Here is a 26336-nt window from a genome sequence, read left to right as displayed (position 1 = left end):
TGCAAAAGTGTTCTCTACGCCGCCCCAGCATGTTCAGGGTGTATAAATATATACGTGTACTTAATCACATGCTTAGTGAAGTGTCCACTCGCTCAGCTTTAAAGTAGCGCAGAAGTAGTCTGCTTGTTGGCAAATAGGCAACAAATTACGTGGCGGTGAGCGATGATAGGGCAATGATAGGTTTCGCCTCTTTTATATTCATTTGGTGTCCTCTAGTGGCTGAAATGGGAAGTGGCTCCCTTGTACGTTTGTCCACTTTGCCAACCTTTTGCACAGGACATTTATGTCACATCAGATTTTATCTGAAGCTTATCGCTGGAATGTTGCTGCCTTTCATGCTGTGCTGAGAAATTTTACGCACAAACATGTATTTACGTGTTGCTTAACCGTTTTTTTCTTCTTCAAACAAACAAACAAACACTGTTTTGGTGGCTTTTACTGAATCTCCTTACTTCCGGTAACATAAGAAAAAACTGTGGTTTGGTGCTGTACTCAATGATGACTGGATATTTCTGTTGTCTTTGCGTTTATGTAAATAATTGTCCTTCTTTACTGTGTCTGAACTAAATTTATTTTATTAATTTTATTAAAAACAACTTCAGACCTAAAAAAATATGGATGCGTTTATTTGTATTGCACTTTTTTAAAAACAGACAGTTACAACTTGTTTGGATAAAACGTGTGTTAATAAGTGCACATATCCCAATGTGCCAACACACTTATGTTCCTTCATACATATCAGGGGTAGGCAACTCCAGGCCTCGAGTGCTGGTGTCCTGCAGGTTTTAGATGTGTACTTGAGCCAACACAGCTGATTCAAATAGCTAAATTACCTCCTCAGCATGTCTTGAATTTCTCCAGAGGCCTGGTAATCAACTAATCATCTGATTCAGGTGTGTTGACCCAGGGTGTTATCTAAAACATGCAGGACACCGGCAGTTGAGGCCTGGAGTTGCCCCATACAACAACATAAGCCAGGTGAGGGCTTTGCAGCTTATAAATGATGAAAAGAGTGGGGTAAACATGCACAAGGTGTGGCGGTGACAGAGAACAGATAGCAATATGTGATTCATTTAACTCTGGAAGAGCTTTGTAGGTCACAGTGCTTTTGCCTTTGCTCTAAACCAGGGGTGTCCAACTCCAAGCCTCAAGGTCAGCTGTGTTGGATCAAGGACACATCTAAAACCTGCAGGATACCGGCCCTTGAGGCCTGGAGTTGGACACCCCTGATCTAAAGCATTAACTATGCAACACACCAACCAACATACGTGACAAAAATTTTAAACTGCCAAAGCAAAAAAAGGAAGGAAGCAACACTTTGTGTACCATTCAGCAACTGCCTTCTACAGGTTGAGTCAAATCCTCAAAGAGACAAAAATCAGAACTCAAAATCACAAAAAAGTTTTTATTGATCTAAAAACAACAACAAACACCAGTCAAGGACTTGGGCTTGCCAAGAGCTAACATACTAGTCCAATTTCCCAGCTCTGTTGAATACTGTACTTTTTGTCTTGTAAGTTGCCAAAACATTTGGAAAATATTTACATTTTCATTACATATCTCAGTTATGGGTGGCTGCAGCTCGGGTGGCGGAGAAGATCATCTATATATTGTAAAGTCACTGGATCAATCCCTGACTCTTCTTTCTGTATCAAAGTCTCCTCGGGCAATATTCTGAACCCCAAGGTACCTGTGATATGTGTGCTGAGGTCTAGATAAAAGCCCTGCATGAATCTGTGTGTGAATGGGTGAATGAAAACTTGTACTAGAAAGTGCTTTGGGGGCTTTTTGGGGGGTAATTTTAGCACATGTTTTAAATGACTGTGAAAGTCAAGGATAAATGTAGTTACAGAAACAAAAGAAGGAAACTTTTTAATTAATTTGTCTTCTTTCGGTAACATGGGATACAGGGTTGCTCTTTAGAGTGACACCTTCAATCTAATTGGGCAAGAATGGAAAAATACAAAATATATAAAAGAGCGCTGACTTTTGGTGTAGCTGTCACGCTACTCTTCCTTTTCCAGACTAAATATGTTTTGGTAACAGGGTTGCACATGTGGTGTGGGACACAACTTGCAGTATAATTTCCGTTCTTTAAAATATGTTGATGTTAAACAACAGTTTAATAGCTATCAGAGACATGCCAACAAAATCAAAACAAAAAAATTGGATTTATAAATGTTATATTCGAATACTGCAACCATTTGAACTACTGTCAAACCTGTTGGCCATCAGTGTTGGTCAAGTTACTTGAAAAAAGTAATCAGTAACTAATTACTGATTACTTCCCCCAAAAGTAATCCCATTACTTTACTGATTACTTATTTTCAAAAGTAATTAATTACTTAGTTACTTTTTAAAAACACGATTTACAAACTGAATAGGTGATAAAGCGATAGATCTGTCAGCCCAGTTCTACTTTTTCTGCATAATCCATCATACAAAATGTAATCAAATGGAAAAGTCTCTTTTTAAAACGTGTTTTATTAGTTTGAATCTTTTAACTTTATGCATCAAGCAAAAATTTAATTATATGTAACATTCTCTGACTGGAAGAAATTTGTTTAACATTTAAACCTATTTTCTGCACATTCCAGCACATAAAATAAAAATATTTTTTTGTGTTTACACTCACTCTTTCAAATAGATGCAAGTGAAACACAGCAGAAACACAGCATGCTCATACTCTCTCCCGCACTTAATATATTATCCATTGTTGACACAGCACACAGCTGTTGTCACGAACATTCCACTGGCTTACTTCACGGTCATGAGACATTCTTGCAAAAAAAAAAAAAAAAAAAATCACGGTTTTAGTAACCCAGCGTTCCTACGGGAAAGTAACGGTAATCTAATTACCGTTTTTGCAATAGTAATCCCTTACTTTACTCATTACCTGAAAAAAGTAATCGGATTACAGTAACGCTTTACTGCCCATCTCTGTTGGCCATTGCACTACATCTCACAAGCAGCTCTGTTTATAGATTTAAATATTTGTCCTATCTTATTATTTTATTCCCTTGTCCTTTATCTTTCTTAATTCTTCTTTATAATAAGGTGCTCAGCGGTATTTTTCACTTTACGTGAAGCTGTAGAATGGCCCAAGTACTGTTATCTGGCTTATGCATTAAAGGATACTTAAACGACACTTTTCATTTTATTTATCTCAAATATGTCATGATCAGTCCACCTGAACTCTCTTTCCCCGCCATTTTGGAAGCTGTCGGAGCTTCCGTCAATGTGAGGAGGAAGTGAGTGAAAAGAGAAAACGGAGCAATCGAGCGGAGCGGCCGAAGCGGGCGAGCCAGGGCTAAAAAACAATCACTCAACTCGTCTTGACTACCCGGGCTAACTTTAGCTACATGTGCTGAGGTCGAGGGGGGAAACTGATCTCACCTGCAACCATGCCGACAGTTACTTTACCGCCGAAAGAGAACGCTCTCTTCAAGAGGATCCTGGTGAGTTGGTTTTTAAGGTGCTGCACAGCGACGGCAGCCGAGTTTGGAGCTCTGTTGGCGGCAGTCCGGCTCTTACCGGAGCTCTCCGGCTGGTAGCGCTTAGCCTGTTAGCAAAATGGCATCATTGAATGGGGTTAGCTCGGCTAGCCCGGCCCCTGATGTGCGCTGTCACTGCGGTACAAAGCCAGAATGGTTGTTCATGACTTTGATGTTATTCCGATATATGCTTCCAGTGTGGTTAAATTGCACTACAAACATTTGGATTTTGGATGAAATTGTCGGTATTTGTGGTTCATTTGCGACAGGCCTTAGCACTGGGAAAAGCACGTTAATGCTCCTTTCAGCGGCAGCTAGCCCGTTAGCCGTGTGTGCTGCTGAATTAGCTTGCACTTACTTAGCTTCTCACTCAGTTTTGTGAATGTTGTGGCATTTTAGTTCCTGGCTGCGTGCATAGCTGCTGTCTTCTTAGCCGGATTGTGTTTAGTTGGTCAGATGTGTGCCATCTGACAAAGTAACGTGCTTGCAGGCCACCTGGCGTTACTTAATCGGCTAACTCTACCGAGCTAGATATCTTGGTATGTGAGGCACTAAACAAATGTCAGTAGCACTCTCTGAGTTGTGGGGGCCTGCAGGCTCCGTCATGATGAACCTTAGAGGCTCGCATAGGCCGACGTAGATGTGTATGATGTGTGAAAGCCACTGGAAGTCCGGGGAGTACCGGTGTGGCCGTGTCAGCAAATCTGTAGCCGCCCCAGGCCTGCTGAGCTACTGATCCATCCCTCCCTTTCTCCCGTGTTGCTGGGTTGTTCATGTCCTATCTGCGGGCAGTTTTACGTGGGCCACACGTGTAGCTGAACAAGTGTGAGTTAAGGCTTGTCACAGTATTTTTCAGGAAGTGCGGTTAACTTTCTGTGCGCTGCATGCCAAACTAGTCCCCCCCCCCCCCCCGCCACCATGCCTGGTGCTTGGCGGTGTGTACCACTAAACAGTGCTGCATGGGCATCTAGCAACGCACTTTCCAGGAACTGTGGGGACTTGTGGGCAGTGAGCACTTCAGCATCACAAACTGGATCTGATAAACATCATTGTTTTAAAAGGCAGGGGCTCAGCTGGGACTTAGCGGCTCTTTATCTGAGTATTGGCAGTCCCTATAGCTCTGGCACAGAAAACAAACCTGTGGGACTTGCACCTGAACTTGAGACGTTAGTGGCTGTACGTGTTGCATTCCTCAGTGGGAGTTTAGCCTTTCATGGAACTGGTGATAATCGGTTGACATTACATACGTTCGATATTTTAAAAAAAAATGTAGAAGTTGTGCAAAAACTCTTAATTTAGGTAACTAGTAGTATAAATACTTGGATCTTTCTTAAGGTAGGAAATAGTTAACAGAAAATCTTCCACCAACAGACTCAGTGTTTGCTTGTTAACTTTGATGTCATGAGCCAGGTCCAAATTCACCTTCATTACCCAAAAGAAAACAAACACTCAGGCACTGCAGAGAGTTACAGACAATCCGGTTTCTTTCTTCTCCAATAAAAATATCAGTGCGTCTTTAACACTCTGACCTCCATAAAAAGAGGATTGTGTTTAGGTTAAATACAATGTTCTGACTTAATTATTTGCAGAAGAAAAGAATGCATAGCTCCGCTATAACACTTGGATTTAATTTAAGACTGAAACTGACCAAACTTCAGCCAAGAGACTGAAGTTTGGTGAGATGATCCCATCCGCCAGACGAGGTTCAGTCATTGATATTGTGTGATCTGGATAACTTGCTATGAAAAAGTCCTGCTCCCCAACGGAAGTCTTAGTTGGTCCAACATTGATTCTATTCTGAAATGTTCAAATGTTTGCTTTTTAAATGATGCTAATAAAAGGCAGAAGAGGCCTAAAACGAGGAGCTCAGCCTGATTTTAAAAGAGAGATAGCGAGACAGTAAGAGCCTCATCCAGCACAGTAGAAGCTTGATTTAGCAACAGCAGTTACGTCATCACATAACAAGTAGAAACATTCTTGTTATACTTTGTGCAGTCCTGAATTGCTTTTCAGTTTGAGTGGTCTTTAATTTTGTACAATCTCTGTAAACATTTCACATACTGCGAACGTCATTTTAACAAAAACTCTATAATAGAACCAGGTGAACTTTATGTCTTTTTCAGAGTTAACAAGGACTTTGAAATCATTTGGTGGAGTTGTAGAAAATGAAATTACTATTATTACTCTTCCTGCCGCAGAGATGTGATGCAAGCTTTGTCCCCCTCTGGCTATAGCCAGGAGCAGACCACACCTCTCTTTATTATTGCTTTCCCAGAGTGAATTCCCAAGTGCATTATTGGAAGTTGGCAGTCGTCTGCTTTTGATTGACAGTTGAGGTGGATACGTTTCCATTTTGTGGTTTCAGGATTCACAAACACGCTGCTCTCCTCCTGCCTCACCTAACAGTGGGCCCTGTACCGGTAATCTTAATGTAATGGTGGTTTTCATCAGCTGTCCTGTTAATGCTTTTGAATTTGCAGGGCAGTGCAATCCATCTAACAAGTGCATCACAGGAAGGAGAAAAAAAGCAGCGGCAAGCACATGTATTTGTTGTACTATCTATGCTGTTATAACTTATCTGCACTTTTCAGGTCCATAAACTGCTGTGTGTGTTGTTCTGTGATGCATTCAGCCACGAGACATGTGGATAAAAGGGTTTCTAGGGTTGTCAAACTAAGGGGAGATGCTCTTACAGCTCTTCTTGCTCTGTCCTCCAATTACATGATATGTAGGTCACAAATCAAGTATATATTTAGATTAATGCCCCATTAATTCATTACGTTTATATTGGTCTGTAAGATTCATAGTAGGGCTGGGCCATATCATACCGTTCACGGTAATACCGGTATAATGTTGGGCAACGATAAGAAAATGAAATATCGCGATAGAATATGGGTAAAGCGCGCATGCGCAGTGCCTTTGTTTTCATACGCACATGGCGGAAAAAGCATGGCGGAGAATGACAAGGGCGAAAACGATCGTTAAATGAAACGGATGAACCAGAATTGGTTTGTAAAAATGCTGCAACTTCAGTGGTGTGGAACTGGTTTAACTTTCGTCCGTCAGAAACGCAACAAAGCACTATTTTTGGTAGCGCATGCTAGCGGGCCGTCGTTATTACCATGTTTTTTTGGAAAATACGGCACACTTAAAATCAATCCTTTGATTTTTCTGAAAATCGACAGTGCCCCTTATAATCCCGTGTGCCTTATGTATGAATTCTGGTTGTGTTTACTGACCTCGAAACGATTTTATGTACACGGCGCTCGAGAATTTGTCAAATGCTTTAGTACGACTTTGCTAAGCTAGGAACCCGCACCGCTTGATGGATTGTCAGAGCATTACGGCTATCGTAGGCAGGATCCTCGCGGAGTGATACGTACTGTGCTTCAACATAATATTACCATATTGTGTGTGTATAACCTCTTTAAGTTTTGCGGTTATTATACATGGTTATGCTGAGGATATGTCGGCCAATTTCCACTGGAAATGCCTTTTGGTTAAACTGTCAGCAACGAATTTGCATTTGCACTGTTAAATTTTTATATAGCTTTAATGCACATAGAAAACAGCTGCTTGTTTAAGTGAAAATACACTAATTTGGCACTAATAAAGTTGTGGAGTTGTAAAGTATTTTGTCTAGTGTCAATTATATCGTCAGTTATATCGTTATTGCAAATTTTCAAATGTATATGGTGATAAATATTTTTGGTCATATCGCTCTAATTCATAGTAAAATCTCCCTCAAATCTTTGCCCTATATGAAATAAAAGTGTGTGGTGACCAGCTTCATCCATCATCTTTAAACGAGCGAAAACAGAAGGAGGGCGTTTATGTCTGTTGATTTGATTTGAAATTGGAGCAGAGACGTTTGTATATCTCCACCGGGCATTTGTGAAAGACATGGCTGTGTGTGGTGAAGAGCTGAGTAAAAACCTGGGAGACATTTCACATGTATTTAAAAAAAAAGACTGAACAATTAGAGCATGAAGAAAGTAAAGAGCCAGGCAAGTTGTTTCAGCTGTTCAGCTGATATCATCCTCTAATTTTTCACTAATTACATCAGGCTAAATTAATAAGTTGTTTGTGAGCAACATGGAGTTCAACCAACTGCTGAACTTTAAACTTTGTCTAAGCCTCTTTGGCTTTATTATAGGTAATATTTTGAGTTTAAAGGAAAGATTAAGTTTTAGCGGGATTACTAATGATTGGTGTTTTTTCTGAGGGCTCTGTCTGTGATGATAAAGTGAGTTCACACCCCAGCACTGAGTGAGAAGTCACTACTGACATGAACTCCTGTGAGTTGGGCTTTCATTTTCACGTCCTCCGTTCCACCATGATTTTGATCTGAAATAATCAAACTATGCATTGAAATGTCTAATCGAAATCTAGCATTGGTACTGGGGACTTCTTGCAGCGATCTGTGCAGCTTAGAGCTGAGACTGACTTCTCTGGTGGTGGCAGAGAGTATTCTTGATAGCACAGCTGATGGTCTTAATGCTTCTAAATTTATATGAAGCACACACGGTATTATCTCAGAGGACTGATTACTTATTGTCTGTGTCAACGGATCATAATTATTTAAAAATGAATCATTTAAAATGTAGTTTTATATAGAAAGGACTGAGAGAACCAGCAGACACAGTTTAACAGTGACTCAGTGTACTTTACTTTTTACCGGTGTGCACTGCTCATTGATTAATACCCACTTGAGTCTGGCATTGACCTAATGCATTCTTGATATTATTTCTCTAAATACATACCAAACATTGTGTTCTTCACTCTGGCTTGTGTTACATGCCTCTTCCTTCTCTTTTGGGTTTCCAGGGAAGAGAAATCATAACTTCCACTCCAGTTTCACTTGGAGGAAACTTTGGGAAATATTCCTAGAGGGACAGTTAGCTCTTATGAAATGACAATGTAGAGCACAAGACGCTGTCATTTGGATTTGTTGTTCTACAATTAAACCAGTGTTGCTGATTATTGGTAATTGACGAGACAATATTTAGCATCTCATTTAGACTTGCAGTAAAAACACAACATATGTTAGAATATTGAATTAAATGAAGCTTGGCTTCAGGTTTTTGCATTGTACACATGTGTTGTGGCAGGAAAGCGGTCATTCAGAGCTCAGACTGCAGACCAGATCTGCCTCTTTTACATGACCTGATAATGAGGGATGGTGCACTGTTGATCCTTAAATAAAAGTGCAGTAAAACAAATGAAGGCAGGATCCACACGGGTGTGTTTCAGGCTTCAGTGCTCTCGCTTACTGTTCATTTTAAGTAGGGTTGTGTCATGTATTGGCAAACTGAATTTCGGATCCTGTGCTCGGACAACGAAAGTCAACAGAATTTCAACTTTGAGTGCCAGTGGAAGCACGAGCATTTCATATCATGTTCATTTAAAGTCCCCTGTGCCTTTATCTTAAATCAAGAGAGTGATGTTGGGTAATCATCACGTTGATCATTGCAGTGAATAAACAGATTGTTAAAGAACAAAGTTACTCACAGGCAGCGAGCTCAGTAATTGGGCCTGCTGCATGTTCTTTAAATGGATTTATTAAACAAAGGACTGACAATGTGTTTAGCACTGGGCTATGAGGTGCCACAGAGGTGCACTACATGGAAGCACCTAAAGAAAGCTCCAGGAGAGAAAAAGGACAACTGGTGCCTAAAGGAAAACCCTCTGAATGTGTCAGGAGTATTGGAACAGCTGAGACGCATTTTCTCTAAACACAGTCTCTGTGGCTTTCAAACCCAAAAACGCGGTGCACCAAAATTGGTCCACCAAAAGTATCGGGTCCCTTAACACAAAAAGAGTAATATAGTAAAAGCTGTTAAGTGCCGTGATTTATACATCAGCGAAACCAAAAAACCTCTGGCTAAGCCGATGGCACAACACAGAAGAGCTACCTCGTCAGGCCAGGACTCTGCAGTCTATTTACACCTACAGGCCAGTGGACACTCTTTCAATGATGAGGATGTGCACATCCTGGACAGGGAGGAACATTGGTTTGAGCGCGGAGTCAAGGAGGCCTAGTTTCACTCATTATGCAAATGTACCGTTTATTAGGTTGAGGAAACCTGCAGTCAGCGGAGACTGAAGAGTCACTTGGATGAGCAATGAAACGTTTCTCCCTCTGCTACGTCCAGATGAACAGAATCAACTTTTGGGATTTCCTTACCTGAGTGATTGAGCATGCATCAGGACAGATGCATGACATTCTGTAACCTTGAACACAGTTTGTGTCCTTTGTGTGGCAGCACAGACAAAAAAGTGGAGCTGCATATGTGCACATCTGGACACGGGTGAAGAGAGTAGCGAGACATCAGGTGGTTTATTTAATTTCCACTTCCAGCACGAAGAGTAAGTAATGCATACAGATCCACAACAAGCACGCTGCCATATATGGGCTCATTTACATGGTCTCAGTATACCTTAATGAAAACAAACCTGAACTCATATTTATGCAGGATTACCTTGAAGACTGTCTTACAGCCATGAACAGCTATTCTTTTGTTCCAGAGTACAATAAGAAGATGGAGCCTTACACTCCAGCCGCAGGCAGGACCTGAGCCTTTCTTTCTGTCCTCCAGCTCCACATCTCAGCTGGTGGTGTAACTGTCCCCATAGTTCAACAGTGGATTGCTTAATTTCGTAACCAACCTTGGCACCCATATGTGATGTTGACGTCATCTCTGGGGTTTTGTTTTGTTTTTTTTTTCACTGTTGGTGGAGCTGCTGGTGGTACAACGCAATGCCATCTGCCAGCTTAACTCTTCCTGCCTCCCTCACAAACACACAGTCTCCTCTGACCACCAGCTTAAAAACAGAGGGGGTTTATTGCTGAATGAGCATCTGCTTGCTTATTGGAAATGTAGAACCAGCGTAGCTAGTTTTTAATATTTTTGGAAGGAAATCGTAGATGCTCAGAACTATGTCTGATATGTTTCGCTGCAGTAATACAGGGAGACTGTGGTAGTTTATGACTACAACTTTTAAGTGTTGACTGACCAAAAATCTGTTGTTCAAGGTGTTTAAATGCGCAGTTCCACTGAGCAGCATGACCACACGTTTGTATCTTTTCAGGCTTTTCCTGGCTCAGACGGGTAGTACAGTGGGGCAAAAAAGTATTTAGTCAGCCACCGATTGTGCAAGTTCCCCCACCTAAAATGATGACAGAGGTCAGTAATTTGCACCAGAGGTACACTTCAACTGTGAGAGACAGAATGTGGAAAAAAAAAATCCATGAATCCACATGGTAGGATTTGTAAAGAGTTTATTCGTAAATCAGGGTGGAAAATAAGTATTTGGTCAATAACAAAAATACAACTCAATACTTTGTAACATAACCTTTGTTGGCAATAACAGAGGTCAAACGTTTACTATAGGTCTTTACCAGGTTTGCACACACAGTAGCTGGTATTTTGGCCCATTCCTCCATGCAGATCTTCTCGAGAGCAGTGATGTTTTGGGGCTGTCACCGAGCAACACCGACTTTCAACTCCCGCCACAGATTTTCTATGGGGTTGAGGTCTGGAGACTGGCTAGGCCACTCCAGGACTTTCAAATGCTTCTTACGGAGCCACTCCTTTGTTGCCCGGGCGGTGTGTTTTGGATCATTGTCATGTTGGAAGACCCAGCCTCGTTTCATCTTCAAAGTTCTCACTGATGGAAGGAGGTTTTGGCTCAAAATCTCACGATACATGGCCCCATTCATTCTGTCCTTAACACGGATCAGTCGTCCTGTCCCCTTGGCAGAAAAACAGCCCCATAGCATGATGTTTCCACCCCCATGCTTCACAGTAGGTATGGTGTTCTTGGGATGCAACTCAGTATTCTTCGTCCTCCAAACACGACGAGTTGAGTTTATACCAAAAAGTTCTACTTTGGTTTCATCTGACCACATGACATTCTCCCAATCCTCTGCTGTATCATCCATGTGCTCTCTGGCAAACTTCAGACGGGCCTGGACATGCACTGGCTTCAGCAGCGGAACACGTCTGGCACTGCGGGATTTGATTCCCTGCCGTTGTAGTGTGTTACTGATGGTGACCTTTGTTACTTTGGTCCCAGCTCTCTGCAGGTCATTCACCAGGTCCCCCCGTGTGGTTCTGGGATCTTTGCTCACCGTTCTCATGATCATTTTGACCCCACGGGATGAGATCTTGCGTGGAGCCCCAGATCGAGGGAGATTATCAGTGGTCTTGTATGTCTTCCATTTTCTGATGGTTGCTCCCACAGTTGATTTTTTCACACCAAGCTGCTTGTCTATTGTAGATTCACTCTTCCCTGTCTGGTGCAGGTCTACAATACTTTTCCTGGTGTCCTTCGAAAGCTCTTTGGTCTTGGCCATGGCGGAGTTTGGAGTCTGACTGTTTGAGGCTGTGGACAGGTGTCTTTTATACAGATGATGAGTTCAAACAGGTGCCATTCATACAGGTAACGAGTGGGGGACAGAAAAGCTTCTTACAGAAGACGTTACAGGTCTGTGAGAGCCAGAGATTTTCCTTGTTTGAGGTGACCAAATACTTATTTTCCACCCTGATTTACGAATAAATTCTTTACAAATCCTACCATGTGAATTCATGGATTTTTTTTCACATTCTGTCTCTCACAGTTGAAGTGTACCTCTGGTGCAAATTACTGACCTCTGTCATCATTTTAGGTGGGGGAACTTGCACAATCGGTGGCTGACTAAATACTTTTTTGCCCCACTGTATGTAGTAGATGGCAGTAAATGCAAATTGGACTGCGATGAGCTTGTGTTATTTATCACTATTATTCAACTGATTAAAGTCAATTCCTACATTATAAAGCACTGAAAGCATCGCTGTCAGTATTAAACAGGTGTTACAGGGTAAAGATAAACAGCTGTACAGTTGGATTTGTGAATTAAAAAGTAAATTTTTTTTAGAGTCCTTGTTGATTTTTCTTATCTGAAAGGAATTATTAAATGTATGGCAACTGGTGAACCGTCCTTTTGAAGTTTGCATGCTATGATATAATCTTTGTACTGAATAGTGCTGCAGCAGCTATGTTTTTGGCCCCCGTTTTCTATTTCCAGAAGGTTGGCTCTTTTTTTTTTCTTCTTTTTTTTAAATAATAAAAGACCATCAGTATACCCACTAAATAGAAGCTTTAGCCTCATGTGACTTCAAACTTTCTCTCCGATTGGTCATTTAACTTGTGCTTATAGTCAAACTCAGACAGTTTTATTGTGTGGACTTTATCAGCGAAGAGAAGCAGGCTAACAGTGTCTTTGAAGTAAAGACTGGTTTACTTTAGTTGTAATAGCCTTTACAACGGCGCTTTTTTTTCTTTTTCTTTTTTTAAATTAGCTGAATTAAAATACGTGCAACGAAAACAGGAGAGAAGTTTTGCTGTGGGCTAGAAAGGCATACTGGTTTTCCTGTTGTTGTGGGGACTGTTTGTTTTCTCTGATACCTGGAATGGGTGATACGGACCTGCACCGGTGCTTGAACAACGCAAAGGCACGTGTCACGAGTATCGGCAGGCCTGTAATGTACTACTGATAAAGCCACCGGGAGAATCTGGGCTGTAACTGACGGCGTTTCCTGACGAGCGTTCGGACTGCGGGCGATAAAAGTCTAAAACACTGCAGCTTAGCCAGCTGAGCCGGCGTGTGTGTAAAATATAGCAGCTGTAGATAAGAGGAGAGTTGAGTGCTGGAAGTTGGACACTATACTTCATGTTTATGTGCTGCATGTTCAATCGCTGTCTGTGATTAAGCACATTTGCATTTTAAATTACTCAAATAAAATTCTCATGATTTTTCTTTGGCGTTGATTAAAACGGCTTTGGGGACGGCGCCAGAAGTTTCTGTTTAGGGGGAAAAAGGAACGTGCATATGATTGGGTCCAAGAATCTTAATCACGATTATTTTGGGCGACACTGATTACTTGCAGACTTTGGAAAAAAATGTGTTATTATACTTTAATAAAACTGAACGTGTCTTAGCAATGTTGAAAAATCCATTTCCTGGATGAAGGCAGTTGGTAGTAAATAGATGCAAAAGCAGAACGAGCAGAGACCCAGAACACGGGCTTGACCCGCTGACCTGTTTAAAAGTCACTTTGGCCTAAAGCGATTTCTCTGTCCTTCCTCTCGCAGCGATGTTACGAACACAAACAATACAGAAATGGGCTCAAGTTCTGCAAACAAATCCTGTCCAACCCCAAGTTTGCTGAGCATGGAGGTAAGCAGCAAAAATGTAGCTGTACGGAGAATTTTTCTTTTTCTCTTAAATGTATTTTTCACCATCTACTGCATCCTTTTCTTGCTGCAGAGACCCTGGCAATGAAGGGCTTGACCCTGAACTGTTTGGGGAAGAAGGAGGAGGCATACGACCTGGTGAGGAGAGGCCTGCGCAATGACCTCAAGAGCCATGTCTGTATCCTTATAGACAGCACTGCATCCTCTGGGTTAAGCAGCTGTCGCTTTGAACTATTAGGTGTGTGAGTGTGTGTGTGTGTGTGTGTGTGTGTGTGTGTGGGGGGGGGGGGGGATGCTAAAAGGACCTTGAGGTGCCTCACATTGTGTAGAAGAGCTCTGCTCTCGGTGGAGCACTGTCAGCACATTCTCTCTGTGATTCTCTTGCAGAGAGTGAAGTCTGTGCACGTTGCTGGTGGATGAGGTCTATCTGAACCTAAACCCTGCCTAAAGTCAAGACAGAGCAGCTCTCTGCAGATACACTGCTATCTCTTTAGCTTCCACAGTAAGTCAGTATCCAGGGCATGTTTCCGTCCCTCAGAGGGCGTACTTTGGTGCACGTATGCAAAAAAAAAAAAAAGTGTGTTCTTTTAAAATAGCTGAGGCTTTGCAACACATCAGGATTTTAAATCACGGAGTTATGCGTTGCATAAGCTCATAATTATGATTGGTAGTTCATTTAGATCATTGCTTTGTCATTAATCAGTTTTTAGAATAATCATGTTCAGCCACATTGGAGATGAAGCCTGAACAGCCTCAGAAACAGTATCCTGTTTTATGGATTTATCTCTTACTAGCCTTTTAGATTTGCCTCTCCCTGCTTTAGTTTCTGTGGAGATAAAAACTGTGCCAGATAAAAACTTCATCAAAAGACTGTTTACACAGGATTTAGACTTGGCAGCACAGCAGCTAGTGCTAGTAGTTTTTACTTTGTGTTCGACCCATGTTGAACACAGCGTTGAGATGATTTTTGAACAGCATGAACAGCTTCATAGTTAGCTACTGTTGGAGGTAATAGCCTCTCCCCCCCCCCGTTTGTTTGCGCAGGAGGAACTGTAGAAGCCATAATTGTTACAACTCTATTTAAGGATCTTTTTTTAGCTCCTGCAGAAGGATAGGAAATGTCCCAGTATTCAGAGACCTTTGAGTGTAGGTTACAGTTACTGGTCCAGCTCCTAATGTTCGTGGATTGTTGGGACACATGAATACAGCACCAGAAGCAGCCATTAAAAACACAGCTTTTAAAGTTGTTTTTCTAAACTAAAAGTATTAAAGTAGCTTAAATATAATTTTGCTGTGTGTCTCAATGTAGATCATTCAGTGCAGCCTGTTTTATTAAATCCTCACACTTAAATTTTTGTGGGGAAAATTGGTTAAAGATAACAGAAGTTTAATAAGATGCACTTTATCTTATGCGAGGTCCATGTTGGCCCAGCAGTGCGGCTGTTGGACTACGGAAAGGGTAAGAAGCAAGTTTGATGACAAATGGCGTGAGAATAACAATTACTCTTCACAGTTTAAGCCAGAAGTGCTTGTATGTCGAAGGTGCTTCAAACTGGGGACAAAGTTTTTATTTTTACATTTGAGCAACATCTATAAACACAACCAAACACGTCTCATTTAGTCTCCCTGTTGATTTTAAACTGATATACATGTAATTACTCGTACAAAGTCTACTTTCACTATCGTGTCAACATTCTTGTAAATGTGGATATTCTGATGGAACAAAACAAGGACACAGAAATCATCAGTGAAGGTTTTAAATTAATCATACGAAATGAAACATGGTGGCATCACAATGGCTCCCACCACGCAGCAACACAATGAAGAGGATGACACAGGGCTGCAAGTAAAGGAAAGACCACATGATGCATAACTAGTGTTTAGCTATTACAAGGCTTCAGAGTTCATATAACAGAAAATGCAGGAAGGTGCCTCGTTCCTGAGAAGTGAGCACTTCTGAGATCCTTTCGCTCTGAAAGCAGCTTTTTAAAAGATCACATCACTTCAGTTCAACCACAAGAGAAGAGGCTCATTGAACCCCTCTCCCCTTTTCTGTACTTCATTTGATAGCATCATACAAATTGTGCATCTTCCTTAACTGGCCTTGCGTACCAGGCTGGCATGTGTACGGTTTACTCCAGCGCTCGGACAAGAAGTACGATGAGGCCATCAAGTGTTACCGCAACGCTCTCAAGTGGGACAAGGACAACCTGCAGATCCTCCGAGACCTGTCCCTGCTGCAGATCCAGATGAGGGACCTGGAGGGCTACAGGGTGAGTCAGAGGGGGATTGTGTCTCTTTAAGTAGTAATTGAGAGATGTTGCATGTTCTTAATCAAAAGCTGGGAGGTTTTGATGAAACGTTTGGCCACAGGAGATAAATCCTGTTGGCAGAGGCATGTTTTAAAAAAATCAGTAAACTTTTTATAAAGGAAAACAAAAACAGTCCTCAGTTAGTGGGGAAAGAACTTTCCTGAAGGGAAGCACACACTTCCATCTGTCGCCCTGCCTCGTCCAGGACGCAGTATGGCTCTGAATTAGAGAGGACTGGGCGAATCAGCATCCAGATATCAGGTTGCAGTCAGTCTTCACAATGTAGAACAGCTCTCCTGGGATTTAGATGCTTTTATAGTGAGAGGTATGAAATGGCAAGAGGAAAGTCTGGCTGAAAGGATTAAAAAATATGGATGAGAGGACAGGGAGGGGCTCCCACTCGGAGTGTATTAGGTGTTAATTTTAGTTCTCCCTGAGCCAGCTAGCAACATCCTGGTGTCACTACCATGAGTCAGCACAATCACTTTCTCTTTGTTTATCTTCCCAGCACTGCCTCACGTTTGAGATAATGTGGGCTTATAGGGAACGTAGAATTTTTCCACCTGATATCAAATGAACTCAATGCTGGCACATTGTCTTTCTCCAGGAGACACGGTACCAGCTGCTGCAGCTGCGTCCAGCCCAGCGGGCCTCCTGGATCGGCTATGCCATCGCCTATCACCTCCTGGAAGACTATGAGATGGCAGCAAAGATCATTGAGGAATTCAGGAAAACACAACAGGTTAGACACAGCGACAGTTTCGCATTTCTCTTACCCGAACCAGGAGATGACTTTCAGTTGTTGTCAGTTTTGTTGTCACCCTGTCGTGCAGCTGGCCTGAATTTCAGTTTGAATTTCAGTGATCTCAGCGCCAAGGTCAGAGGTCACACTTTCTGACAGTATTGTGAATGCAAGAACTGGAGAAGGAAGTCACCTTGGACTTTGACATTCATACCATACGTGCATCTGCTAGGAGGCTGAGGGGGATGCACTGGAGGCCGCTGATGTTGCAGTTTTAAATAGAGTGGCCACTTGCTCACATCAGTAGCACCTTCTGCCAGTGGGATACAGCGTAAATGATACAAACACAGACTATTCAGTCGAGACTCTGCAGCTGTGCAGAGGCCAGTACTGCAGACACAGACCAGGCACCTATTTTAGAGAGTGTTTCAGAGCTGCCACAGCTGGAGTCGGTGCGTTAGATTTCAGTACAAGCTCTGGCCAAGAAGCCAAGATAAATCTTAACAGCTTACCTTAAGCAAAATTTGTAGTTTTTCTCTTAATTTTTTTGTCCAAAAATATCTTTGACTGGAATTAAAAAAAAAAAAAAAATTTTTAAAAAGTTGCACTTTCACTGATAGAGACCATCTTACCTATTCTTAAAAGTAGGGGTACAAGTAGCTGTTACAGCCAACTGGTCCTTACAGTCCTTCGGTCTAAAAACCTGTGATTGTGCTGAAAGTTGCTGGCGGAGTGTGGGCTGATCTTATTTGCTTGTGGCGTTGTTGATGCTTTAGCTTTCCACCTGCTGCGGCGAAAACAGAACACAAAGACAAAGAACTTTAACGCTCTTCACTGCAGCTGCTGTTTGTGCTGCTCATTTGCACTTTTTTTCTCCTCCTTTGTGGTGAACCTTCCTGTCATTCAATCAGCACACACTGATTTGGCTACACCCTGTTGGCTTTTTAAAGCACTGCACCGGAGTCGTCGCCATAGTTTCTGCGTTGGCCACATTCCTGCAGTGTTTGTTTCTACTCAGCAGGGGCGGTACGCAGACGCACACCAGTGTGGACCAATAGCTCCTGCTGCATGGAAAGTTTGTGCAAGGGAGAACCCCTGCCACTAAAGAAGCTTGGTTATGAACTATTTTGTGTACTACAGGCACCATGCACTGCTCCACGCTTTGATGAGTAACAGGCTTACTCGTATTCGTGACGCTGTAGGTGTCTGACTCGCTGATTTACAGTGAGCGCTTTGTAGCTTTGCAGCCGGTGGGTGTTTTTTCTGTCGTCTCTGCATTGGTCACAACAGCAGTAGAGCTCACTCGCTTTCACTCTGGCGTGCTCCTGATAAGACCAGCCTGCTTCCTGTCTTTGTGCCATCTGTGTAATACAGTGAGCTGGTGTGACCGTGCACACACACACTGAATAATTCAGAGTTTCCTGAAAAGCACAGCAGCTCCTGGAGGTTTTCAGTCATGCGTGCCTGGTACAAAATGTTACTGACACTCAGAGTGGTCTGTTCTTTTTCTGGTCTGTTCAGACGTCTCCGGACAAAGTGGACTACGAGTACAGCGAGCTGCTGCTCTACCAGAACCAGGTGCTGAGAGAAGCAGGTTTGCACAAGGAGGCCCTCGAGCATCTGTCCAACTACGAGAAGCAGATCTGCGATAAACTGGCAGTGGAGGAGACGCGAGGTGGGTGACTGCGGAGTCTCTCTGTTAATCTTCGGAAGTGCAAACATCTTTACCAAAGTAACACCAAACAAGCAAAACTTTATTGAAAGAGCACATTTCATTCACAGTGGTGGAATGGTGTTAATGGTGTGATAAAACCTGCTGCCACTAGGGGGAGCAGTGATGCCATCAGTAATCTGGCATAATGCAGGTGCTGCAGGAGAGAAAGGCAAACAAGCTTCAATAAGTCATCTAGAAAACTTTTCTGAGGCTGATTTAATTTTTCCGTCTCTGACACTCCTGTGAGCAGAAGTTTGTTGGGTTTTTTGTTTTGTTTTTGCTGGCAGCCATGATTTTTCTTGGCTTGTAATCTCGATTTAACAGTGTTTGCGCTCATGTTTCTGTAGGAGAGTTACTGTTGAAGCTGGAGCGTCTGGATGAAGCAACAGAAGTCTACCGCCGTCTGCTGGAGAGGAACCCAGAGAACTGGTCCTATTATCACGGCCTGGAGAAGGCCCTCAAACCAAGTATGACACGAGTCTTGTCACCGCTGACTTCCAAAACATCCAAATCGGTGGTGAAGCTAAATCCTGAATTCCTCTGGATTTGTATTTATTTTATTTTCAGGTACTGTAGAGGAGAGATACAAAATCTTTGAAGAAGCCTGGGAGAAATTTCCCAAAGGGCTGGTGCCTCGCCGCCTACCCCTCAACTTCCTTTCTGGTATGCAGCTCATTTCTCCGCTAAATCAAACAGAATAAAGCCAGTGTTCACTTATATTTCTAAAACACCCTTTAGCTGTAGTCATAATTTAGGCCTGTAATTAGTTTAGTTTTAGTTTATATTTAGTTGACTAAGTATCATAAGATTATCGTAGACTAAATCTGAAGTTGATTCAGTGACTAAAATATAAAGAGGTTGGTTGTTTTGTTCCAAAATAGTTTGCAAAGCTTCGTATTTTCATCTCATTTTAGTGATGAAAGTGTAAGTACATTTCATCATAGCTTTTGTCCTTGTATGTTAGTTTTTGTTTAGTTATCGGCTTTTTCCATCAGGGGGAAAAAAGTTTGTTAATGGAAACTGGCCAAAATTATTAGTCAATGAAAGTAACAATCAAACTACAGAGTAAAGATTAATTTTCTTTTGCTTTGTCTTTTTGTTTTTCTCTGAAGGTGACAAGTTCAGAGAGTGTCTGGACAGGTATCTGAGGATGAACTTCAGTAAAGGCTGCCCGCCCGTCTTCACCACACTCAAATCGCTGTACAACGACAAAGAAAAGGTGACGGCACACCTGCTGACTGATCTAAAATTAAATCACAGTCACAGCCTCGGACCAAAAGAGTCTTAAAGAGGCTCAATTCCAACTCATTCCAACATTTAAAATAAATAAATAAAAAAATTGGAATAGCTTTGCATGAGTTAAAAATTATCCCTTATTATCTTATCCTGGGCCTCAGTGAAGCCCTTCAGCTCATCCTCTGTATAAAACGTATGAAATTAGCATCGACCGTTGTAAGAAATATTTATGAACAATAAGTCACTGTATTAACTGCACGATTCTGAAAATCCCCTTTGCGTCACGCTTCATATTTACTTTGTCCTCCTTTCCTTTTAGGTGGCAATTATAGAGGAACTGGTGGTCGGCTATGAAACCTCATTAAAAAGCTGCCGAATGTTCAACCAGAACGGTGAGAGAAACATTTCAGCATCCTAACAAACCAGACAAAGTTAAACCAGCAGTAAGTTTTTGTGTAGCTGTTGCAGTCGTTTGGTTCCAACCCTAACGAGCGTCTGCTGTTCCAGATGACGGTAAGGAGGAGCCTCCAACCACGTTGCTCTGGGTGCAGTACTTCCTGGCACAGCACTATGACATGATCGGCCAGCAGACACTGGCTCTAGAATATATCAACACGGCCATCGAGAGCACGCCCACGCTCATCGAGCTCTTCCTCATCAAAGCCAAGATTTACAAGGTGGCGCGCGTGTCTGATTTGTACGATTGTTTACTATTTTAGACGCGTAGTTCTGCTGCGGTGGTGTTCTCGACTGACCTTTTTCGCTCCTGCAGCATGCTGGCAACATCAAAGAGGCTGCCCAGTGGATGGATGAGGCCCAGGCTCTGGACACCGCTGACAGATTCATCAACTCCAAGTGTGCCAAGTACATGCTGAAGGCGACCATGATCAAAGAGGCCGAGGAAATGTGCTCCAAGTTCACCCGGGTGAGAGAAATTGTGCAAAGTGACAGCTGACCAACCGATGAGGACTTTTAAAAATGTCAAAACAAAATGTTGGCAAATGATGATGAGTACAATCAGTACTCATCATAATGAGTACTTTCTATCTTTAGATCTCTGATAGACTGATGGAGAGAGAGATTCCCACTTTTCGTACAAGTTCTAGTGATTAATGACAAAGTAATTGACTGTGATCAATCGCAGCGGCCTATTTCCCAACATTGTTTTAAAGTGGAGGGTGAGCCATAAACAAAAACATCTCCATAGTCAAGCACACGCAGAATTGTGGGCTTTAAAATAATCCTACATTAGCAGGATTCTAGCTATTCTAATGTTCTTGATTTTGGTTTTAATGCAGACTATAGGTTCAACACTGTTAGTTCACCTCATCAATAGCATTCAGTTAAGAATGGATCCCCATGGAACACGTACAGTAATGGTCAGACTGCCAGTGCTCATGTGTATATGTCTCATGTTTCTGCAGGAGGGAGCATCAGCAGTGGAGAACCTGAACGAGATGCAGTGTATGTGGTTCCAGACTGAGTGCGCGCTCGCCTACAAAGCCATGAACAAGTTTGGAGAAGCCCTGAAGAAGTGCCACGAGATCGAGAGGGTGAGGCTTTTCTGACGGGATTTTAAACTCTGTGTGAAAGTACACGCTCCCTAACTGCCCACAAAGTCTTTCTGGGTGTTAAAATTGTTCCTTTTTTACTCTTTAATCTCATCAGCATTTTGTGGAGATCACGGACGATCAGTTTGATTTCCACACTTACTGCATGAGGAAGATGACGCTACGCTCATATGTGGACCTGCTGAAGCTGGAGGATGTGCTCCGGATGCACCCGTTCTACTACAAGGCCGCAATCACGGCCATCCAGATCTACCTGAGCCTCCACGACAATCCGCTGACGGATGACAGCAAAGAGCTGCAGGCGGACACTGGTGAGAGACGCACAGTGAAGATCCAGCTCTGAGTCAACGAGGCTCTTATCAAGGGAAGGGCTTCACTGACCGTCCTTTTTGTCTTCATTTCTCTAGCAAACCTATCGGACAAAGAGCTGAAAAAGCTGAGGAACAAGCAGCGAAGAGCCCAGAAGAAGGCCCAGCTGGAGGAAGAGAAGAAGAACGCGGAGAAGGAGAAGCAACTCAAGAACCAGAAAAAGAAGAAGGAGGATGACGACGAGGAGATCGGAGGGCCCAAAGAAGAGCTCATTCCTGACAAGCTGGTGAAGGTCAGTGGCTGATACGTGAAGTATTAAGGTCTGGTTATCAGTTTTTAGGACTCGAGTTTTACTTTGTTTTGCACATTTGCTTTTACAGGTAGAAAATCCACTGGAAGAAGCCATCAAGTTCCTGACGCCTCTCAAGCACCTGGTCAAAGACAAGATTGACACCCACCTACTGGCCTTTGAGATCTACTTCAGGAAAGGTTGGCGCGCACATGTTATGTGTTTTTTACTCTGCCAGTACCGTCTTCGTCCCCATTTCTGCCTCACACGTTTACTGTGTTCTCCTTTCAGAAAAATACCTGTTGATGCTCCAGTCAGTGAAGAGAGCTTTGGCAATCGACCCCGACCATCCGTGGCTGCACCAGTGTCTCGTACGCTTCTTTAAAGGAGGTATGAGAGGATTCATTATTTAACTACCAGCACATGCTCATAAGCGCTCGGTTTTAATTGCCTCTCTATGCTGTTGCTCTTCTCGTTCCTCTGCCTCCACCTCATCCTTACATAATCCTTTTTCTCTGTTCCCCCTTTGCAGTTTCAGAGAGCAAGGAGCTTCCAGAGGTGGTCAGGACGGTGCTGAAGCAGGAGATCACCCGGCTGTTCGGAGACAGCAACGCTAAGAGCTTCAACCAGGCCTACCTCACCAAGCACTCCAGCTCCATACCACACAGACTGGCTGGTAAGTCTCTTTGACCCTCACTTCTAATACTTTGGTACTTAATGCAACAACAGTTCAATTGACACTGAAGAGCAGTACTCATGAAAACATTTAAGGTTATTTGACATGACCTGGGGGCCGTTTCTTCCATTGTTGCAAATGTTTTTTGCTTGAATGTCACTCCGTTTGTTTGTTTTCCCCCCCTTCTTAGTTCATCTTTGCACCCAACGATCCCTTAAAATGTAATTTTTCAAGCCCTGTCCACAGGGCTTTGTAGCTGCTGGGTGGTCTCTAGCAGACATTTCAGGTTTCAGTTTTTGTTTTTGTTTTTTGTTTTTTTGTTTTGGGGGGGGGGGTTGCTGCTCGTTGGTCTCATTGGTCCCCTTGTGGAAACTTTGCACCTAAAGACTGATAGATAAGCACAGACGATGGCCAACCTGTTCTACCTTAGTGAAGGCACTGATTCACATCATGCATGCCCTTGCCTCTTACCTTAATATTAATCACCTTACTAAACTCCCGACTCCAACCTCGGTCCTAACATGAAACCCAAAACAGAGACTTACCCCTGGAACATGCCTTTTAAAGGTTTGTGGACCAGCCTCACGCTGCAGAAATATTTCTGCGATGGATTGATCTTAAAATGTAGAATTATTAAAAACACACTTTCTCTCAGACTCACCTTCTCTCTCCCGCCCGTAGCTGCGAAGATGATGGTGTATCTGGACTCCTCGATGCAAACGAAAGCAGCAGAACTGGCCGGTGCACTGGATGAGTCCCTGAACAACAGAACCATACAGGTACGTATTGGCATCATGTAAGAAGACGGGAGGGAAGCAAAGAAACAGTTACGACTATTCTTATGCTAAACACACACTGGAGTCTCTGCTGTTGTGCAAATATCAAAAGTGGAATAAAAGTTAGTCTATCAGGTCCTCATGGCTCACATGCTGAGAGTATCCATCTCTCTTGGATCAACCTGAAAAAGGGCTGGAGCAGAACAAACGAGTTTCTTCAGTGAAGTGAAACCAGCCAGACAGGTTTTCCTAAAAAGTTGGTCAAAGGACCGACCGCAATCGAGAAGTTGCGACAAAAACTGTGGTAACCAATAACATCAGGAAGTACAGCAGTTCCTTTTGAGTTGGGATTGTGACTGTGATAAACTGTCCACTCCTCCCTGCCTGAACGTAGCTTCTTTTAACCTTTGTCCTCTCGTCTTCAGATCTGCACGGAGATCCTCGACTGTCTTCGCAGCGGTACCCTGGGCGACTGTAAGGAGCACGCAGAGTCGTACCGCGCCGAGTGCCACAAGCTTTATCCCTACACGTTAGCTTTCATGCCCCCCGGATACGAGGAGAACACCAAGATTGCCAACGGAGATGTTTCCACGGAAACGGAGGAGCTAGCCAACGAGATGTGAGCACGGCGGTACAGCAGCGGATGAGAAAAGGAACTGGGCCGAGCACGGAGCCTTGTGGTACGCCTGTGGCAGCCATTTTTGTAGAGCCGGACACAGGAAGCGAAAAATGGGTGTTTCGTCCTCAGGCTCAGCTCAGCTCTGACCTGGCTCGGCTCGGCTCTCTCCCACATGGGTGAAAATCAGGACTCTGTGTGTGCGTGCGTGCGTGCGTGCGTGCGTGCGTGCGTGCGTGTGTGTGTGTGGAGGGCGTGTTTGTGTGCGTGCATGTGTGCGGTTGTGTATTTGTTGGAAACAGAAGGAGGAGGGAGGGGAAGAAGAAGATAAGTGTCCATTTAACTTTTTTAAAACAGAGCTGGCAATGCTGAACATGAAAATAAAGAATCGGGAGAAACTGAGCGCTGGTTTTCCTCTGATTAATAACAATAACGCCAACCACTCGGGCGTGACTCCCAACACGTTGCATACTCTGCTCCTCTTATTTTAAAATAAAAGCTAATCTAAATGAATATGGGACACGGCTGTCGGTGAGGGGCGGGGGATGGGGGGGACTGAGCGGAGCGGATCTGATCTCTGACATGTCCGCAGGAAGCCGAGCGGGAAGAGTTACCTGAAACGGACACTGAGGACGACCACAGGTGTTTCTGTATCTGCTGTGACGCTCACTCAAGTAAAACGCCAGAGAAAGCTGCCCCCCCCCCCCAAAAAAAGTGCTTCCCTCGCAGTTCCAGGTCCAACATGGGAACACGTAACCCTCTGTCCTCGTGGAGCACCTCGTAGCACAGAATAAAAACTGTAAAGATTGTGTGATGCGTTCTGTTTCAACTACACAGCTACTCTTAACTTTTCTATATAGCTCTGAGAGAGATGGATAGACCTAAGCAATACCACAGACACTCTTACCGATGATAATCATTTCAGGATCTGGTTGAAGCGGTTACACGGAGCCTCCGGGCGGTCACTTTTATTTATGCAGCACATTTAGTAACAGGAGTTTGGCCCCGGGTGCTTTCCAGACGAGGCAGAGTCACTTGTGTTGCTGCTCTTTAGAAATGGTTTTATCTGCATGATGTACAGAGACTCTTTCGGTGAAGGCGTTTATGAGCCTGTAGTGCTTTCAGAGGGATCTTCTTCTCTGCTAACTTTGAAAGTCTGAAGTCAACATCCACTGCCCCCCCCCCTTTGCCAAAATGGTAAGACACGAACAAAGGCGAGTAAACGTACAAACATCTGGAAGCTGTTTTACTTCTTCTGTACCACCCCCACATCTTGTTTTTCTTCCCCTTCTTCCTCTGATTTTGGTTCTAATGTGAAAGATGAAATCTGAGATGGTGATGTATGATATCTCTGGATTTTTGTATTAAAACCAACAGGAAAAAAATGCTTGTTAGCCTCCCTGAGCTGCCCGTGTTTTCTTTGCAGGGGTTAGGTAAAGCTTTCGCGAAGACCAGGTTTTACCTGCTGTTTCAAACAAACTAACCTTGAGTGGAAGTGGGTTACGAAGCCCTCTGACACCGACGCGGGCTTAGTAACCAAACGTCAAGAATGTGCAGCACCTGTTTTGTGTGAGCTGGAGGAAAATCCACACGCCTGCAAAAAATTTTGTTCTGTGTGATTATTTTCAGGAGGACTGTTTCACCAATAAAATAAAATGAAATGGCTTTCACGATTTTTCAAATGGTGCTTCATAGTGTCAAGTGTTAAAAATCCCAATAATAATAAAAAAAGACGAGTGGGAACATTTCAAATCGGAGTAGGAAGAGTTTCCTGTCGGTGATCTTAATGCAGCAGCCTTTATGAGAAAGGACAGGGCATCTCAGTCTCTACCTTAGACAGAATAATGGACGAATACAATATAAACATTTCATTCACAGAAAATTCAAGCACAAACTCGACCGTGAAGAAGTCTGTGTGGACTCATGTGGCCTTTAGAAAAACTGCAGTTGTTGTTACTGCTGTGTTGGCTTGATTATCCAACACCAGGGGTTTCCCTTTTGTGTCAGCACTACCTCTTTATTTAGAGACAGTTCAGTGGTAACAAAGGTGATTTCGTACCTGTCACGAAGTAGGAAGGTGCGGGGTTTTTCCTGCACTTTAACCAACCAGGTTTGGCCTCGTACCAAATGAAATTCACCAGGACTGTGGTTTAAAAAAAACTGTTTGGCCAGTTCTTATTTTTTAAAAGCTGGTTTTAAGTTACTGAGTTTAAAGTACTTCTTTATCAAATGGCCAAAAATAACAGAACAACGCACGGACTTCTGTCAGATAACAGACTTTTATACTTCCTCTCTGTGCTGATCAGTGCTTACGTGTTGTAGGGAAAATCCCAGAATTAGGTCCTGGTACTTTATATCGGAG

The 26336-nt window shown here is 43.1% G+C and overlaps 1 protein-coding gene across 1 annotated transcript; it reads left to right on the top strand.

The window, feature by feature from the left end:
- The first annotated feature begins 3251 nt into the window (after positions 1 to 3251).
- naa15b (N-alpha-acetyltransferase 15, NatA auxiliary subunit b) lies at positions 3252 to 24376 on the top strand. Its single transcript, XM_026169845.2, has 20 exons — positions 3252 to 3458; positions 13632 to 13716; positions 13807 to 13911; positions 15849 to 16006; positions 16653 to 16787; positions 18309 to 18462; positions 18849 to 18968; positions 19069 to 19164; positions 19614 to 19720; positions 20057 to 20129; positions 20245 to 20414; positions 20510 to 20662; positions 21162 to 21290; positions 21406 to 21619; positions 21716 to 21909; positions 21998 to 22106; positions 22198 to 22296; positions 22439 to 22582; positions 23264 to 23361; positions 23784 to 24376. Exons 1-20 carry the CDS (start codon positions 3405 to 3407, stop codon positions 23979 to 23981), a joined length of 2595 nt encoding a protein of 864 aa, XP_026025630.2. The 5' UTR covers positions 3252 to 3404; the 3' UTR covers positions 23982 to 24376.
- The last annotated feature ends 1960 nt before the right edge of the window (positions 24377 to 26336 follow it).

Source organism: Astatotilapia calliptera, chromosome 6 (assembly GCF_964374335.1).
Source record: "Astatotilapia calliptera chromosome 6, fAstCal68.1, whole genome shotgun sequence".
Classification (NCBI taxonomy): domain Eukaryota; kingdom Metazoa; phylum Chordata; class Actinopteri; order Cichliformes; family Cichlidae; genus Astatotilapia; species Astatotilapia calliptera.
This window is presented reverse-complemented; position numbering and strand designations above follow the sequence as displayed.

Excerpts from the sequence above, each read along its gene's own strand:
- naa15b (XM_026169845.2), top strand. The coding sequence starts at position 3,405 with ATGCCGACAGTTACTTTACCGCCGAAAGAGAACGCTCTCTTCAAGAGG. Across the intron at positions 20,415-20,509 it reads TCAAAGCCAAGATTTACAAG|CATGCTGGCAACATCAAAGA; the intron begins GTGGCGCGCGTG and ends TCGCTCCTGCAG. Across the intron at positions 21,620-21,715 it reads AGAGCTGCAGGCGGACACTG|CAAACCTATCGGACAAAGAG; the intron begins GTGAGAGACGCA and ends TCATTTCTCTAG.